The sequence below is a fragment of the Alligator mississippiensis genome, chromosome 5 (assembly GCF_030867095.1).
Source record: "Alligator mississippiensis isolate rAllMis1 chromosome 5, rAllMis1, whole genome shotgun sequence".
In the NCBI taxonomy this organism is placed as follows: domain Eukaryota; kingdom Metazoa; phylum Chordata; order Crocodylia; family Alligatoridae; genus Alligator; species Alligator mississippiensis.
The window spans coordinates 68771589-68786781 of NC_081828.1; the positions used below are offsets into that span (position 1 = coordinate 68771589).

At 38.9% G+C, this 15193-nt stretch overlaps 1 protein-coding gene across 2 annotated transcripts in view; it reads right to left on the reverse strand.

Annotated features, from left to right (window-relative positions):
* The window catches only part of GPSM2 (G protein signaling modulator 2), a 42063-nt gene that overhangs the window by 7086 nt on the left and 19784 nt on the right, over positions 1-15193 (reverse strand). For both annotated transcript variants that reach the window (XM_014602064.3, XM_006265726.4), the window contains 9 exons: positions 10561-10782; positions 8944-9079; positions 6447-6589; positions 5200-5323; positions 4744-4859; positions 3376-3531; positions 2373-2481; positions 1792-1921; positions 791-861 (listed from right to left, as the gene is read on the reverse strand). In XM_014602064.3, coding sequence (XP_014457550.1) covers positions 791-861; positions 1792-1921; positions 2373-2481; positions 3376-3531; positions 4744-4859; positions 5200-5323; positions 6447-6589; positions 8944-9079; positions 10561-10781 — 1206 coding nt within the window. In that variant the 5' untranslated portion in view covers position 10782. The remainder of the gene's footprint in view (positions 1-790; positions 862-1791; positions 1922-2372; positions 2482-3375; positions 3532-4743; positions 4860-5199; positions 5324-6446; positions 6590-8943; positions 9080-10560; positions 10783-15193) is intronic.

The following is a 15193-nucleotide window of genomic DNA, read 5'->3' on the forward strand; positions in this document are numbered from 1 at the left end:
ACTTAGGGATAGCTCACGGTAACATTAACCTACTCAGAGATGAGTGCACAGTCAAGACAACCATACTGCTTTAACAGTACTGCAGTTCAGCTGACCTGATGCTGCTATGTCTCCACTCTATCTTAGGAGAAGCACAGAATAGAAACTGCAAATATTTAACAAATACAGTAATAGAAAAGCAGGACTGGAAGGACCTCCAGAAGTCATCTAGTCCAACCACCTGCTCAAGGCAGGATCATTCCTCTCCACACTACCACATGTAAAATCCTAAAACTACTCAATCTACCCTGCTACACAACTACAAGAAACGTTGTCCAAAGACACCAAAAACACCCAAGCCTGCCATGGGTAAAGTGGGGAGGGGACAACAGTGGTCAGTCTTCTGCTACAGCAAGCACTGTTAAAATGCTCTCAAGAAGTCCCAGAAGAGGGCCACATCCCCCACACTACAGAGAAAAGGTAAAAGCCTTTGCAGTCTGTACCAGTTTAACCATGGGGTAAAATTCCTTACTGATCCTAAATGGGGAAATCAGTCTGACCCTGAGCAGATAGTGATAACCCTCTAGCCAGGAAGCTGTGAATTTTAATCCCAGCAGGACCACTGACGCACTCCAGTCAAAATCCCCAGGCCCTGCTGGCTGCTGGCACCCAACAACTGAGGAAGGTGAACCCCCGCCCCACAAATTATTCCACAATAGCTATTTTACAGCAACAGTAGGTTAAAAAGATATGAAATATTACTGTAACCCTATTGGCCAGAACAGGAATCACAAAAAAAGAACATGCGTACCTTTTCAGGTGTTAATTTCATAAGCTCCATGTTTTCCATACTGTGACGGCGTCCTACCCTAGGCTTAGTACCTTTAAGAAGAAATACAGATATTTAAATAATTGGCTCCCTAAAGGAAGGAAAATCATTTTGCACACTTCAAAAGTGAACTATGGTATACAACACAACCTCTAGGATATAACAATTTAAGTTCCAAAATGATACAGTTTAATCAGTTTAAGTAATATTCTTCCTTTCAGAATTGAAAACTAATTAGTATAGAAACATGCACATATTTGGGGTGCCGTATGATTCTTGGACTAGGAATTCTAAGCTCTGGCATCCAAGTGACATTTACTATTTAGTGTAATACAAGTTATTTTTGTAGAGGTGAGCTGTGACTTTTGAAGAGGTGAGAGCAAATATATATGAGAGGCAAAGCCAGAAGGCTATGGATCTTAGATGGACAGGAGCAAGAGTCTCCCATTTCTATTGTCAGCATCAGAGGTGGTACAAGTGCTATGGTGAAAAGGGCAAGGCAGATTATCTCAAACGGTAAAAAAAGCTGTTGCTTTCCATAAAAAGAATAGAGTACTGCAAAGCAAAAAAGCAAAAAGCAGGCGGGGGAGGAAGGGGAATTGCCAAACTTGGTATGTTCTATTAAGATACAAAACAAATGTGTTTTCTTTTTCCCCTTAATGGAAATGGCTTGAACAGTCTTACTTGGGGGGTGGGAGGGGGAGGGGTCACCCCCTCCAAATGAAGTGGGGGAGGAAGGTTCAGATTCCCAAGGCTAATCAATTTTGGGAGAGGGACAGCCCAGGATGCAGCCCTAACACCATAATGCCAGGGCTAAGGTGTCCAATATTGCAAGCAAAAGGAATCTTTTTTCTTGGTTAAGAATAGCAAGAAAGCCAGACAGAAGCATTTGTACACAATAAAGGATCAGCACATGGCAAACAATGAATTGTTTTTCTTCTGAAGTTCACTGTTAAAAAAATATCCTGGAAGTAAGCACTTACCATTCAAGCTAGCATCTACAGCATGGCTTTCCGACATCATGGAATTATTTGTACTATAGCTCAGACCAAGCACCATTTGAAGGTCTGAGAGGTTAAGTCTTGCTGTTAATTCTCCACTTCTATCCCCTACCTGCAACCAAATATAGTTCCACAAATTCAACTACAGGCATCTATCCCACATTCTAGCCCTCTATCCCATTACTTTGTCTCATACTCCCGCCATGCAAACATTTTCATCTTTTATTCTGGAAATTTTCCATGACTGTCTGTTTAGAACTGATTTCACCAGAGAGGTGAAATTTTCAGAGAGAAAGGTTGCTCCCAGATGGTTTTTTCTAACACATTAGACACAAAGCATGCTTTCCTCAGTAACAGGCAACTTTTCTTTATAAATATTTTTCATTTTTAGACTCATTTAGTGTACCCACTGTACATTTATTATCACCTGCTCCTGCCCTGACAATATGGCTTCAACTTAGGTTTTTAAAAATGTTTCCCCTTCATAAAGAGAGCACCGGACAAATGAAAAATCTTCAAGAGAAAAAGCCAACAATCAAAGCATGAATCAAAGCAAGTCATACCTCTCTTGAAATTTCCAAGTGTTTTTCTGCAAAATGCATAGCTTGGTCATGATTTCCCAATGCCGTGTATGCATTTCCTAAACTCCAACATGCTCTTCCTTCACCGATTCTGCAAAACAGTTTAAGCAAATATGCAGCTGCTGGATTTGTTAATGCTCAAACACCAGGGGTCACAATTTTATAACATTAGATTTTGGGTCAGAATCACAGTACTACTGCCGGTTCAGGTAAGACAACCTCCATTTCTAATACCAAGACATTAGAAGTCGTTGTCACTGCTAGATGACTTTTTACCTGAATGTTAAAATGGCTGTATTTCTAAATTTGCATATTAAGATGGGGAGCTTCATCATGGTCAGATCTTTGGATTTCTACCTTGTGAACATTGTGACTCATAACTGACAAAGTACTATTCAATGGTGGAAAGAACCAAGGAGTTGGATGACATTTCACAATCCATTTCATTAGCTTTGCTTGATTTGCATTATTTATTCTTAGGGTGTCTCTCTCCCTCTACAAATAAATAATGTTAAAACAATCATAAATCAATTTTAGCAGCACTGCATATTTGAATATCAGGTCTTAAAATGATATCCATTTTAAAACATAATTCCTGTACCATATTAATGGACTTCCTTCTGCATCTGTTGTTGTGAGACAACTAGAAGTAAAAGCACTTATGATTTCAAGGTAAAGGGCAGATGTCATAGCTACTGATCTTACCAAAATACTTACATCATGGTACGAAGATAATTTGACAGTGACAACAAAACCATAAGTCTCTTAGCTTCCATGTAAGTAAAACTCTACTTTTCATCTCAGAATTCATTACTATGAAGACTTTAAGGCTACCATTTTTTTTTCAAAAGGGCATGATCCAGTCCACATGGAAACTCAAAATCATGTCAGTTCACCTTCTATATACAGAAGACACATAGCAAAAGCAGTCACAATTCTACTACCTCTGTACACTAAGTATAGGATAAAGGCTTACAGTAGTTACCTATCATTCAGCTCCTGAGCAATTGTAAGGTGTTTCAGATGATAGTCAATTGCCTTTTCATAGTCTTGGAGCAAAGTATATGTATTTCCAAGGCTGTAACAAGCCTGTGCTTCTACAGCTCTGTCCTTAAGTTGTCGAGCCAGTTGTAACGTCTTCCTAAAATACAGGCATCACAAAACATTTGGGGAAAAATTCTATGGGCAACCCCCGCTTAGCGCTCTTAACTGGTTCCTGAAAAAAACAAGCGGTAAGCGAAACAAGGGTTAAGCGAAACTGAAAGTACTTGGTGACCCAAGGTGGTGACCACAATTGTTTTTAATGACTCAAGATGGCAACCGCAAGCATTATAATGAAACTTGCTGAGTGCTAAGTGAAATCAGGTATCAATTTAAAATGAGCATTATAGCAAAATAGCGCTAAGTGAACAGCGTTAATTGGGGGGTTGCCTGTATTCTGAAACGTACACTGATACACTTATATAGGTGCAACAGGATAAAATTAAAATCTAAATCCACTCACAGTTCCATTAACTCTTGGGTCACAACTAAATCATTAACTGGTGTTAGTCTCACAGGACAATTATTCCAATTTTTCCTCCCCCATTTAAGTCTTATTTTAAAATAACACAAAAAATCCCATTTACTTCCCTAACAGCAGGACTGTTCCCTGAAAATGACTTATTTAACTTCAGCCAGTTGCTTCACTATTGCATTTTTAGTTGATTTTCTTTACATTCTGGAAAAAAGTACAGAATTAACTTGACAGTTTAGTATCAACATTAGAACAGCTAGAGTATATGCTTTATTTGTAAAATACTTAGAAGCCAGTCAGTCTTACTCTATAACATGGACTGACTTGAGTTCACAGTTGAGCAAATTTTCTTTGCCTGGTGCTCAGGTAAGGTTTGGTCCCTGTGGAAAGGTGAGAAGTCCTGAGTTTCAAAGTTAACATCTGAACTCAAATATGTAGCCCATGCAACTAATCTAAAAGACAGATATATTTTAACTTCATGCAGCAACTATATTTACCTTGCTGTGCAGAGGATAAGGAAAGAAACAGTTATTCACATTGAGAAGCGTCTGTTTAAAAATCCTCTAAAGAAAGTATACACGAAGATATATACAAGAGCCAGACTTCCTCTCTTTTAGAAAGAGTTGAATAGTCCCATTAAAATTAAACTAAAGATTAGAATTAGATTACTCTGCTAAATTTTGTATAATTACGTCCACATAGGTATATGGATTAGTTGAAAGCAGCAAACCAAGTGCTAGGCATAATTATAGTTAACAGAGTGAAAAGCTTCACTATTTTGATTATGCAAAAGTGCCTTGGTACTATATTTACATATAACAAGTAAAATGGACTAACTTGTAGTATTCAGAAGCAGTTTCAAATTCCCCCAGGAATATATATGCATTTCCAAGATTGCTGTATGCTCTTCTTTCAGCTGCTCTATCACCAAATTCTTTTGCAATTAGGAGACGCTAATGAATAAATAAGCAAAGACATCTTATTGATGTACCTGGTTTCTTATTGCATACATCTCGAACAGATAACATGTGAAAACATGCTCTGTAAAACATATCCGTGAAAACATGTTTAAAAATATTAACGTTTCACTTCAATCTTTGTGCAGTTAAACAACTCCTGAAAAGACAACACGTTGAAAAGAACCAGCAACGCTGACTTTGTATTATAAATAAGTTTAAGTGCTGTATGGTCATTTAGCATTTAAAAACTCAGAGACAATACAAAAATATAACAAAGATCAGTCAATCAACTAGAAAGTAATTTACTAGAGTAAGCAAAATTCCACAGTAGTACCTGTTCGTGGGCTATGACAGCACTCCTAAAGTTGCCCAGAAGATAGTGCGTATTACCCAGATTTCCATAGGCACGTCCCTGGGCTGCTCTGTCACCCAGCTCTGTCACTATAGTCAGGTTTTCCCTGTTTGGAGTGGGGAGGAAAGGGAGAGAAAAGGAGGGAGAAGAGGGGAAACAATATATAAGATAACACTGATCATAGGACACTAGAAGATTGTTAAACAGGAAGATAGATTTAAAAAATAAAATCAAAGGGAGGTGGCAGGTTCTTTTTTTTATTGGTTTAGTAGCCTTTAGGCTACACTAGGCATTACCCAGTAAAATGCAAGTAGATGTCTGACTCAAATTAAAACTTACCCAGTCTGAAGAGAATTCATTCTCCCTTCCATAGCATAGGAAGGGAGAAATTACTTCATAAAAAAAACCCCCAACATCAAGCACAGATGGCTGATATTCAAGTCTTACTTCTCATATCTCAGCCTGGTTGCCAAGAAGATAACAGGGCAATAAAATACAGGAGTAACTCTACCTATGTTACCACCTGATGAGTATTACAGTAGAAGAATGAAAGCAAAACCACCCTTAAATTTAAACAAAACAATACCAGGTATCACTTTTTCCTCCTTTAAGTGATTTAAGAAAATATCCCATTAGCTGACATATTCTGTTTTTACAACTAAATGGTACTATTTTGGAGTTTAGTTCACACCATTACAGGTCTCCAAATGTATTAACCCATGGGTATCAAACTCCTAAATGGCGTGGGACAAGCGCATTGGCTGCATAAATGATGAGGCTAGCCCTACGGACCCCCGCTCTCCCCCTCCCTGCTGGATCCAGTGCCCACCCCAACACCCAGCGGGAAGAGGCCTGGCATTTCAAGTACTTGGCTGCTGCCATAGGAACCAGCTGTGGTGCTGGGCTTCTTCCTGCAGTGCTGTTGGGGCTCCATCACCACTGCTCTTGCCTGGGTATGTGGCAGCCAAGCTGTGAGAGCCACAGTGCTGGAGCCCCAGCAGCATCGCAGGAAGAAGCCTGACATCGCAAGCACTTGGCTGCCATTGTGGTAACAAGCTGCAGTGCTATTGGAGCTCCAGTGCTGTGGGTCTGTCCCAGACATTTGGCTGCTGCTGGGGGTTGGATTCAGATTTCTGTGCATGTTCAGCACCCCTGTATTAAGCTACTCGGAGGATTTCTTTGGCAAGTGATTCTGCTCTCCTGTCACAGCCCTTTAAAATATTACTCACTCATAATAATCTGCAGCTTTTTGTAATGCAGCCTTTACATCATCGGGAAGTTCTCCTGGATCATGAGTCCCAGCACAGGCTACATTTTTCCCTTTGGAATGATGCACATTTCCCAGATTATAAAGTGCTCTGGCTTCTCCAACCTAGAATACAAAACCAGGTGTCAAAAGGATTTCACAGTTTTCTGCAGAGATGTGCTGTACAAGACTTAGAATCAAACAGGGAAAGGAAAAAAAGCTCCCCAACTATTAATTCATACATGTATGACCATTTTTTAAACACTGTCACACCACATCCCAAGCATCCCAACAAGGAAGCAAGCCCGTGGCTTTGGTGCTCCTACCCACAACACTTCCCAGGTAATTGCATTCAAACCTGCAGGTTTCTTCAAAGTAGTTAAAGCCTTGAAGGCAAACAACTTGCATCCAAGGCACTGGCAGAAGGGAAGAGAGACTGCCCCACCCAACAGTAGTAGAACAGACTGAGACATAGCGCTTGTCTATGCTGCTGAGTCTGGAAGCACTGCCATGAAGCACACCCCAACCACTCCCTCCTGCTCTGCACATGCCAAGTACCATAAATGAGGCAAAGTAGCCACTGGGCAGCAGTCTTGAGCATACCCAACACAGACTGCCTGTGTGAGCCTTGAGCACATGTTCAGATCTCTCCATTACTTCATGTTGGGAATTTGGTGCAGATGGAAGGGGAGTGAATGGGTGGAGCCTGCATCCTGGTGACAGTTCCAGGCTCAGCACAGAGACGGTTCTGACAAGTTGACAGATTTCACCCAGGAGAGAAGGAACAGGAGTCCTCCTAAGACGGCAATTTTTAGTCACAGTCTTTAACACATGATATAAAAAATCATGAGACTGGGACTCCTTTATCAATCATGAGACACTGGGCCAAATAGGAGGTATTCTTAAATATCAGTGGGGTAGTAGTGCTACTATAACTTGAATTACATTGCCGTTTAGCAAATGGTTGTTTAAATGCCTAAAAATCTATGTTGTGATTCAGGGTATCTTGAAAACTGAGGCATTTCAAGGGAATCTGTGGTGGGATCAATGGGCCAAATTTTAGATGGTCAGACAAAAGGCAGCATTGGTGAAGCTTAACTCTAAGTTAACCAAGTGCTTGGTCTGCAAATTTCTCAAAGGTTGCAACTCATGAACATTTAATGGTTATGAGTAGGTTCGATTATAGGTGTGTAAAACTAAGTATAAGCCTTTACACAAAGTTACAGTTTAGATATACCACAACAATGCAACTCACTTACTCTCTTTATCATGGCTAAGAATTACACAAAAATCTCTGAAGCTGGGACCTATTACTGTTAAAAATGAAGCAATGGCAGGGGGAGAAAAAAGGTGGTGGGGGGGAAAAGGTTACTAAATTACATAACTTCCTTGACATTTATAACATGCAAATGGTAGGCTTCTAGATAGGACCTACCCCTTGACTCTAGTCAGATCTGGATTTCTGGGATAAATCACTGAATAATTTATATTTAATTACCATATTTACTTAAATATAAGATGACCCCCCCCAATAATTAGATTCTATATATGGAAAATTTATAAATGTGTTGTTATAATTTTCCAGGTATATAATCCAAACAGGATTTTCCTGATTGCAAGTCAAACTTGCAATTCAAACTTGCCTTGAATTGCTCCCCTCCCACTGCAACAGCAGGGAAAATAAAGCTGGGAGAACTGAAGCATTTTAGCTTTCTTGAAGCTGCTGCACATTTCAGCACAGACACTCCATAAATACACTTCTAAGCATCACTTTTGTACCTGCTTATAGAGAGTACAAAACAAGCATTATATGAGTCCAAAGCCAAAAAAGGATTTACCATACAGTTAACTGGGCTGGGCCCCAACAGAGTCAACAGTATTTCAAGCCATGGTGACTCCATAGCTCAGCACTGCTCAGTAGTGTGTGTACTTGAGACACCCGCTACAAAGGATCCAGGTGTTACTTAGCTCCCACTCTCACTGGAACTGGGTGTTCTTGTCACAAATCTTGGGATCTTTCAGAAATTTATATGCAGATGAGGCATAGGGCAACCTGGTTTGGATCCACCTCATGGAGAGCAGGGCCACACTAATCATAACTGACAGACTGAAAGAGGGGGCAACAAGGATTCTGAGAAAACTGTTTGTGGCCCTGTTTGGTGATGTTTGCCAGACATTTAAGGCTGGCGAAAAAACAGAATAATTGGAAATGCAAAAGTTTAATGAGAGACAATGTATTTAATGAAGTTTACTTGTACACAAATTTAAGATGAAGGGCTCTCTTTCCTATGTTGGGGGGGGGGGGGAGGGGGGCAGACTTCATCTTTTATTTGACTGAATACAGGTACCTCAAAAAGGTGACAGGCTGTTTTTGAAAGACCATTGTAAGGAGGGTCACTGGTAAATTTAGTACACATTCTATTAACTATTCATAAAGTTACAGCCAGACTGATAGCAAAGCAAGTAATCCCTATTCTTACCTTGTCATTAAGTTCTTGGGAAATATCTAAGTGCCTCTGACAGCAAACAATAGCTTCTTCAAAATTCCCAAGCACTTTTAAGGTGTTCCCCAGATTACCACTAGCTTTAGCTTCACCTAGTAGGTCTCCAATCGTCCTGAAATTAAGGGAATATAACATCCAGTAAATCCCATTCATTTTTCCAATAAGGTACGTGTTCAAGGCACTATAAACAGCATTACATTGCGCAGGGAGGAGACGAGAAGGAAGGGAAAGGTATTTTGAAAGCAGCCATCCAATGAGCATTGAATAGGAAGTAGAGCAATTCTAGAAGCAAAAACCTAAGGAGTCCATTCATCTCAGGCCAGTGCCATAAACACAAAGCTACAGAGTTATGCTGTTTCTTGTCCTCTTATTAGTCCTAGGCATGCACAAAAAAACTACAAGATTCAATGGGGGACCCCTATCCAAACAACAGAATTGTAAGTTATTTACATCCCTCTGCTAGAATGAAGGAAATGTGGGTAGGCTACAGGCTAATGAAAGACTCAATCCTAAAGAAGTGCTTTAACCATTAGATTAGAGCATTAAAGAACCACTCTCACCTCCTCTAAAAGAACAGAACCAGAACTGCATTTTGGCCAACTTTGTCAACAGGCACTAGGCACAATGTGTGAATACCTACAATACTGAGCCCACATTCATCCACATTTGTAAGCAGCCCTTGTTTCTAGACCCTAGAGGGGGCTGACGTGAGAAACATGTTTGGGCATTCCAAGGTGCAGAATTCTAGGCATGAAGGCTGCTTGCAGACATTAAAAATACCCTAAAAACTGGCACTTTAAACTCGGTGTGCCCCTGCACCAAGCCCAGCACATGCCCAGAAGAGGCATCTCATTAACTGAACCCACCTCGCCCAACATCTGTATAGACTGGGCTCTTTAGTGGCGCTTTTTTGGCACTTATCTACTAGCTGACTGAATGAGCTAGTAGATAAAAGCGCCAAAAAAGCTCCGTTGAAGCATCCAATCTATGGAGACACTGCAGAGCTGAGCCAAAGTAATGTGCTGCTTCTTCTGGTAAATCATGACTGTTTTTTTGTTTGTTTGTTTTTTTAATGTCTTCAAGCAGCCTTAGAGAAAACACCTTGTCAATTTAGGCAGCATGAGGGTTAGGCAGCAGTTGTGCCAACATAAGGGACCTATGTTCTCACTAATTGTTTTAGTTGCTTAAACCCTTTATTAGATTGAGCCTTAAGACAGTCATAATAAACAAACACATGAAACACACGTACTTCACGTATGTATCACCACCAGCATATTACTGGTTTAAAAAAACAAAACAAAACAGATACTAGCAAGCTACATCTAGTAAACAATCGTTCCAACTTAATTTCTCATAGACCAAGGTTTAAAACTGTGAAGAACAGAACTGGCAGATTTAAGGAATCTGTATACTTATTATGCTACACTTGATTTTCCTCGGTCTCCCTATCTGAGTGATGGCCAAATTACTTATCATCACTAATTATACCACATTCATTTGTCTAACCAACCTTAGTGGCAAACATTTAACTGAACAAGCTATTTCACAGACCTGAGATGGAGGATGAACCTAAAAGCAGACAAGTAAAATTACCTTGCAAGGGTTAAATCATGATGGTGGTATTCCAAGGCTTTTGTATACTCATGCAAGTAAAAATAGGCATTGCCAAGCTGGCTGTAAATAGCACTGAGTGTTTTTAAATCTTCAGTTCCAACCTGAACAGCAGCTTCAAAGAAAGATACGCCTGCTTGACAGTCTCCTGCTTTACACAGCCGCTCCCCTTCCAAGGCCAGCTCTAAGCAAGAAGCCTCCATTCTGCATAATTTGATGGGGGGCAAAAAAAAGAGAGGGAGAGTTCAGTCTAGATTCTTGATTACAGTATTATTTCTCTGGACATTTATTCTCAGAAACTTTTTTGCATTACAAAGCACTCTATGGGGTGTTTAACACTAAGTTTGATGATAACACAGAACTACTTCTAGCAATGAACACAGAAGTTAGGAAACAAGTTCTATTGTTTGACAGGAATTTGCAGGACAGGCAATGCATCAGTTTACTAAAAGAAACAGCAGCAGGTTCTGGCAAAGAAACCAAAAACAAAACTCCCCCAAATATTACAGCATTAACTGCTTAATTACTAAAATCTATGGAGCCTAACATTGTGGTCTTATTAGACAAGCTTTTATTTTGTCAGCACAAAATTTACTTGAGGTAGGACTAATACAAACTGAACAGAGCTAGGATTTGGCCCATTTAATACTTTGTAAGAACATAAGAAGTGCTATACTGGGTCAGACCAATGCTCCATCTAGCACAGTCTCCTGCCTCCAACAGCGGCAGAAGTGAATGCTACACAAGGAGAACACCGAACTGAATCTCTCCAAAGTGAGCTATCCCCTATTCAATACCCTCCCTGAATCTATGATTGATTGGGTTAAAGATGCCAGAGGAAGCACCTCCAATCAATTTGTTCAATAGCCATTAATAGATCTATCATACATGAATCTATCCAGTCCATTTTAACCTGGCCATGCTATCTGCCCTCCATCATCTCTCGAGACAATGAACTCCACAAGTTAACTACATGTTGTATAAAAAGTACTTTACCTTGCTCATTTTAAACCTGTCATCTACCAATGTCAATGGGTGTCCCCTAGTTCTAGTATTCTGAGACTGGTGAATAACAGTTCCCTGTTCACCCTTCATGATTTTATAGACCTCTATCATAACCTCCCATCAGCATTCTTTCCCAACTGAAGAGTCCTAGCCTTTTTAGTCTCTCCTGGTATGACAACTGTTCCAGGCCCCTATCATTTTGGTTGCCCTTCTCTGTACCTTTTCTAATGCTACTCCATCCTTTTTGAGATGTGGGGACAAGAACAGCATATGGGATGTGGACATACTATGGATTTGCATATTGGTAAGATAATATTCTCCATTTTGTTTTTAATCACCTTCTTAATGATATCCAATATTTTTTTGGCTTGTTTGGCCAGCACAGCACATTGAACTCACATTTTTTTAAAACTATTTACAAAGACACCAATGTCTCTTTCTTGAATCAAAGCAGGTAGTTTAGAACCTAGCACTGTGTATGTATAATTGAGGTTACTTTTTCCAGTGCATTACCTCACATCTGCCATTTTTTTGCCCACTCACTCAGCTTCATGAAATCTTTCTGCAGCTCCTCCATCAGCTTGTGACTTGACTACCCAGAATAACTTGGTATCATTTGCAAACTTGGAGATTTCACGATGCATTTCTATTTCCAATATTTTCATCAATGACTTGAACAAAATTAGGGCCCAGCACAAATCCCTGTGGGACCCTACTCATGACCTCCCTCTATCCTGAAAAATGACTATTTTGCCCTACTCTTTCCTTCTTATCTTTTAACCAGCTCTCAATCCAAGAAAGAACCTTCCCACCAATCCTGCAGCAATACAGCTTTTTTTTAAAACATTTGGTAAAAGACTTTGTTGAATGCTTTTTGAAAGTCCAAATATATTATGTCAACTGGATCCCCTTTCTCTATATGCTTGTTGATACACTCAAAAAACTCCAGCATATTGGCGAGGCAGGATTTCCCTTTATAAAAACCATGCTGACTCTTTCCCAGAAGATCGTATTTGTCCATGTAATTGCTGATTTTATTCATTACTATAGTTTTTACCAATTTCCCAGGAATGGAAGCGAGACTCATTGGTCTATTTCCCAGGATCACCTCAGGAGCCCTTTTTAAAGATGGGTGTTATATTGACAACCCACCAGACCTCTGGCACAGAGGTCATTTGTTACAATAGGTTACAAACCTACTTCAGCTATTCTGCAATTTCGCCTGGCATGGGAATTTCCAAAGCATCTTCTGCAGTAAACACCAATGCAAAGAATTAATTTAGCTTCTCTGCTACAGCCTTATCATCCTTGAGTACACCTTAGTCATCTAATGGCCCTGCCAGTTCTCTACTAGAGATAGTTTAAAAGTTATTAACTAAGTCTAGTTAGTCATCCTACTTCTGACGTATTCCAAAAGGTTATTACTATTAACTTTAGCATCTTTTGCTAGATACTTCTCAAATTCTTTTTTGGCCTGCCTTATTTCACTTTTACACGTGACCTGCCAGAGTTTGCTGGCTTTCCTGTTTTCCTCATTTGGGCATGCCTTCCGTTTCTTGAAGGATGACTCCTTGACTTGAACGGCCTCCTTAAGTCTGCTACTGAACCATGCAAGAGTTATTGGGCTGCTTTGTACCGTTTTTGATTTATACCAAATCTCACACCGCTGCTCTGGTTCTGTTGTCTCACTGCTACCCCAATACAGAAAACATACCATAAGAACAAAAAGCAAGTTTTTCATACAATATCCCACTTCTCCCAAGTCCTTTCCTTAGACTGGTTTTTTCATTTATGCCTTTTGTCACTACTGGAACAACAAACAAATAAATGAATGACTTGTCCTTTGTTAGAAGTGGATAGCTCACCAGCAAATTAGGATTTTTTAAATACTGTGATCATATTTAAATGTAAATCTACATCACAACTGACAGTGTAGATAGTAATGTTATTATTTAAAATTTTTATTTTTATGTAGTATTTTGCTGATACTAAGCATTCCATGCTAGCATTCTTGAAGCGAATACATTTTTACACCTGGGTGTTTCTATTCAATGAGCTAAAAAACTCTAATGTAGAAGTTGCAAGCTGATACTGGTATTTGGTCTGAACGAAGTGGATTTGAGGGCAGAGTAGCCAAGAAATTTAAAATGACCCTGGCTGATATATACTAGTAGTTAGTCACTGGAGCCATACAATTTTCACTAGCTCAGTTTCTGGCCTAAAAACATAGATATAGTAATTTAAAAAAGATATAATAACTATTTGCAAAATGACTTGTGATTCTTTTTTGAAAACAGCTAATATAGAAGTGTTAGAACTACTTAAGAAGTCCCCAAATGTTTACAGATACAATTATACCTATACAAGCATTTCGTAAGTACAATAACAGTTTCCTATTATTACCTTATAACATCAATGCAACACTATGGAAACTATATCATAACATAAAAAAATGAACCAACTATCAGAGTTGAGGTCATGACAGCATATTTGCTTCACTAAGAGTACATCAGATATTTGGAAGAGATTTAACCAGTGCAAGCCAAGAACACAAATAATGCTGCAAACTATTATTTTCAACACTGCTGACAGTATAGTATTAGTATTTATTTGTAAAGAACTACAAACAAAAAAAAAGATGCGACAGGTGAACAAAGACGACCTGCAGGGAGAGCTATGAGAAGGCATAAAAGGGCATTCTTGATTAAGACGCCATTAAATGTTATACTAACTTGCGTTTAATCTTAGAGACAGGTAACATTTTAGTAAGCGTTAGTAATTTTTTTTTTTTTTTTTTTTTTTAAAGATCCATACTCAGAACTACACAAGAATATCAGGATTCTCCATCCCAAGGGGTATAACCCAGTTCTTTTGAGGAAAAAAAAAGAAGTCTAACAAATATACTGTTTTGCTTTTTTAAAAACGCTCCTTAACTATACTTCAAAAAACCATCTGCTAATCTATTCTCAAAACAGAGAAGTACTGGGAAAACAGTACTTCTGTTTACAGCACTCAAACATAAAAGTACTGTAATACCACACTTTAGAAAAATAATCTACAACTGAAATCTTACTCTGAAAAACCTGGAAGTAAAGGATAGGGACACCTAAATTGTTCTTTAACAATGTTTACAAAGTAAGTGGAAGATACTCTTTTAGGATTTAAAGCCCCTTTCGAAATTTAAAAACTGTTTATTATTAGTATAGCTTGTTTACTATACTAAAACATGTTAAATGTAACCTTCTCTATTATTTCTTTTTTTCTAACACTAAACCAGGCACCAGCCATTCTTTATCTGCTATCTAGCATTTAATTATGCCGCACAGCTGCAACAGAGACTTCCAAATTAGATGAAAAATCCATTAACTTCTAAAATATTTAAATGTTTTTCTCTTGAGATACTGACTTAATTGTCAAAACGTGAACAATGAAAATGGATACAAAAATCACAGAAGGTCAAAAACCAGGAAATGATCATTTGCTTAACCTAGGGAGACATTTGAATATGGAAAGTACATAAACAGCTAATACAACTTAATATATCCTCACACCCACATGATTTGAAAAATACTGCTTGCAATTGGACAAATGTGTAACACAGTGATAATTA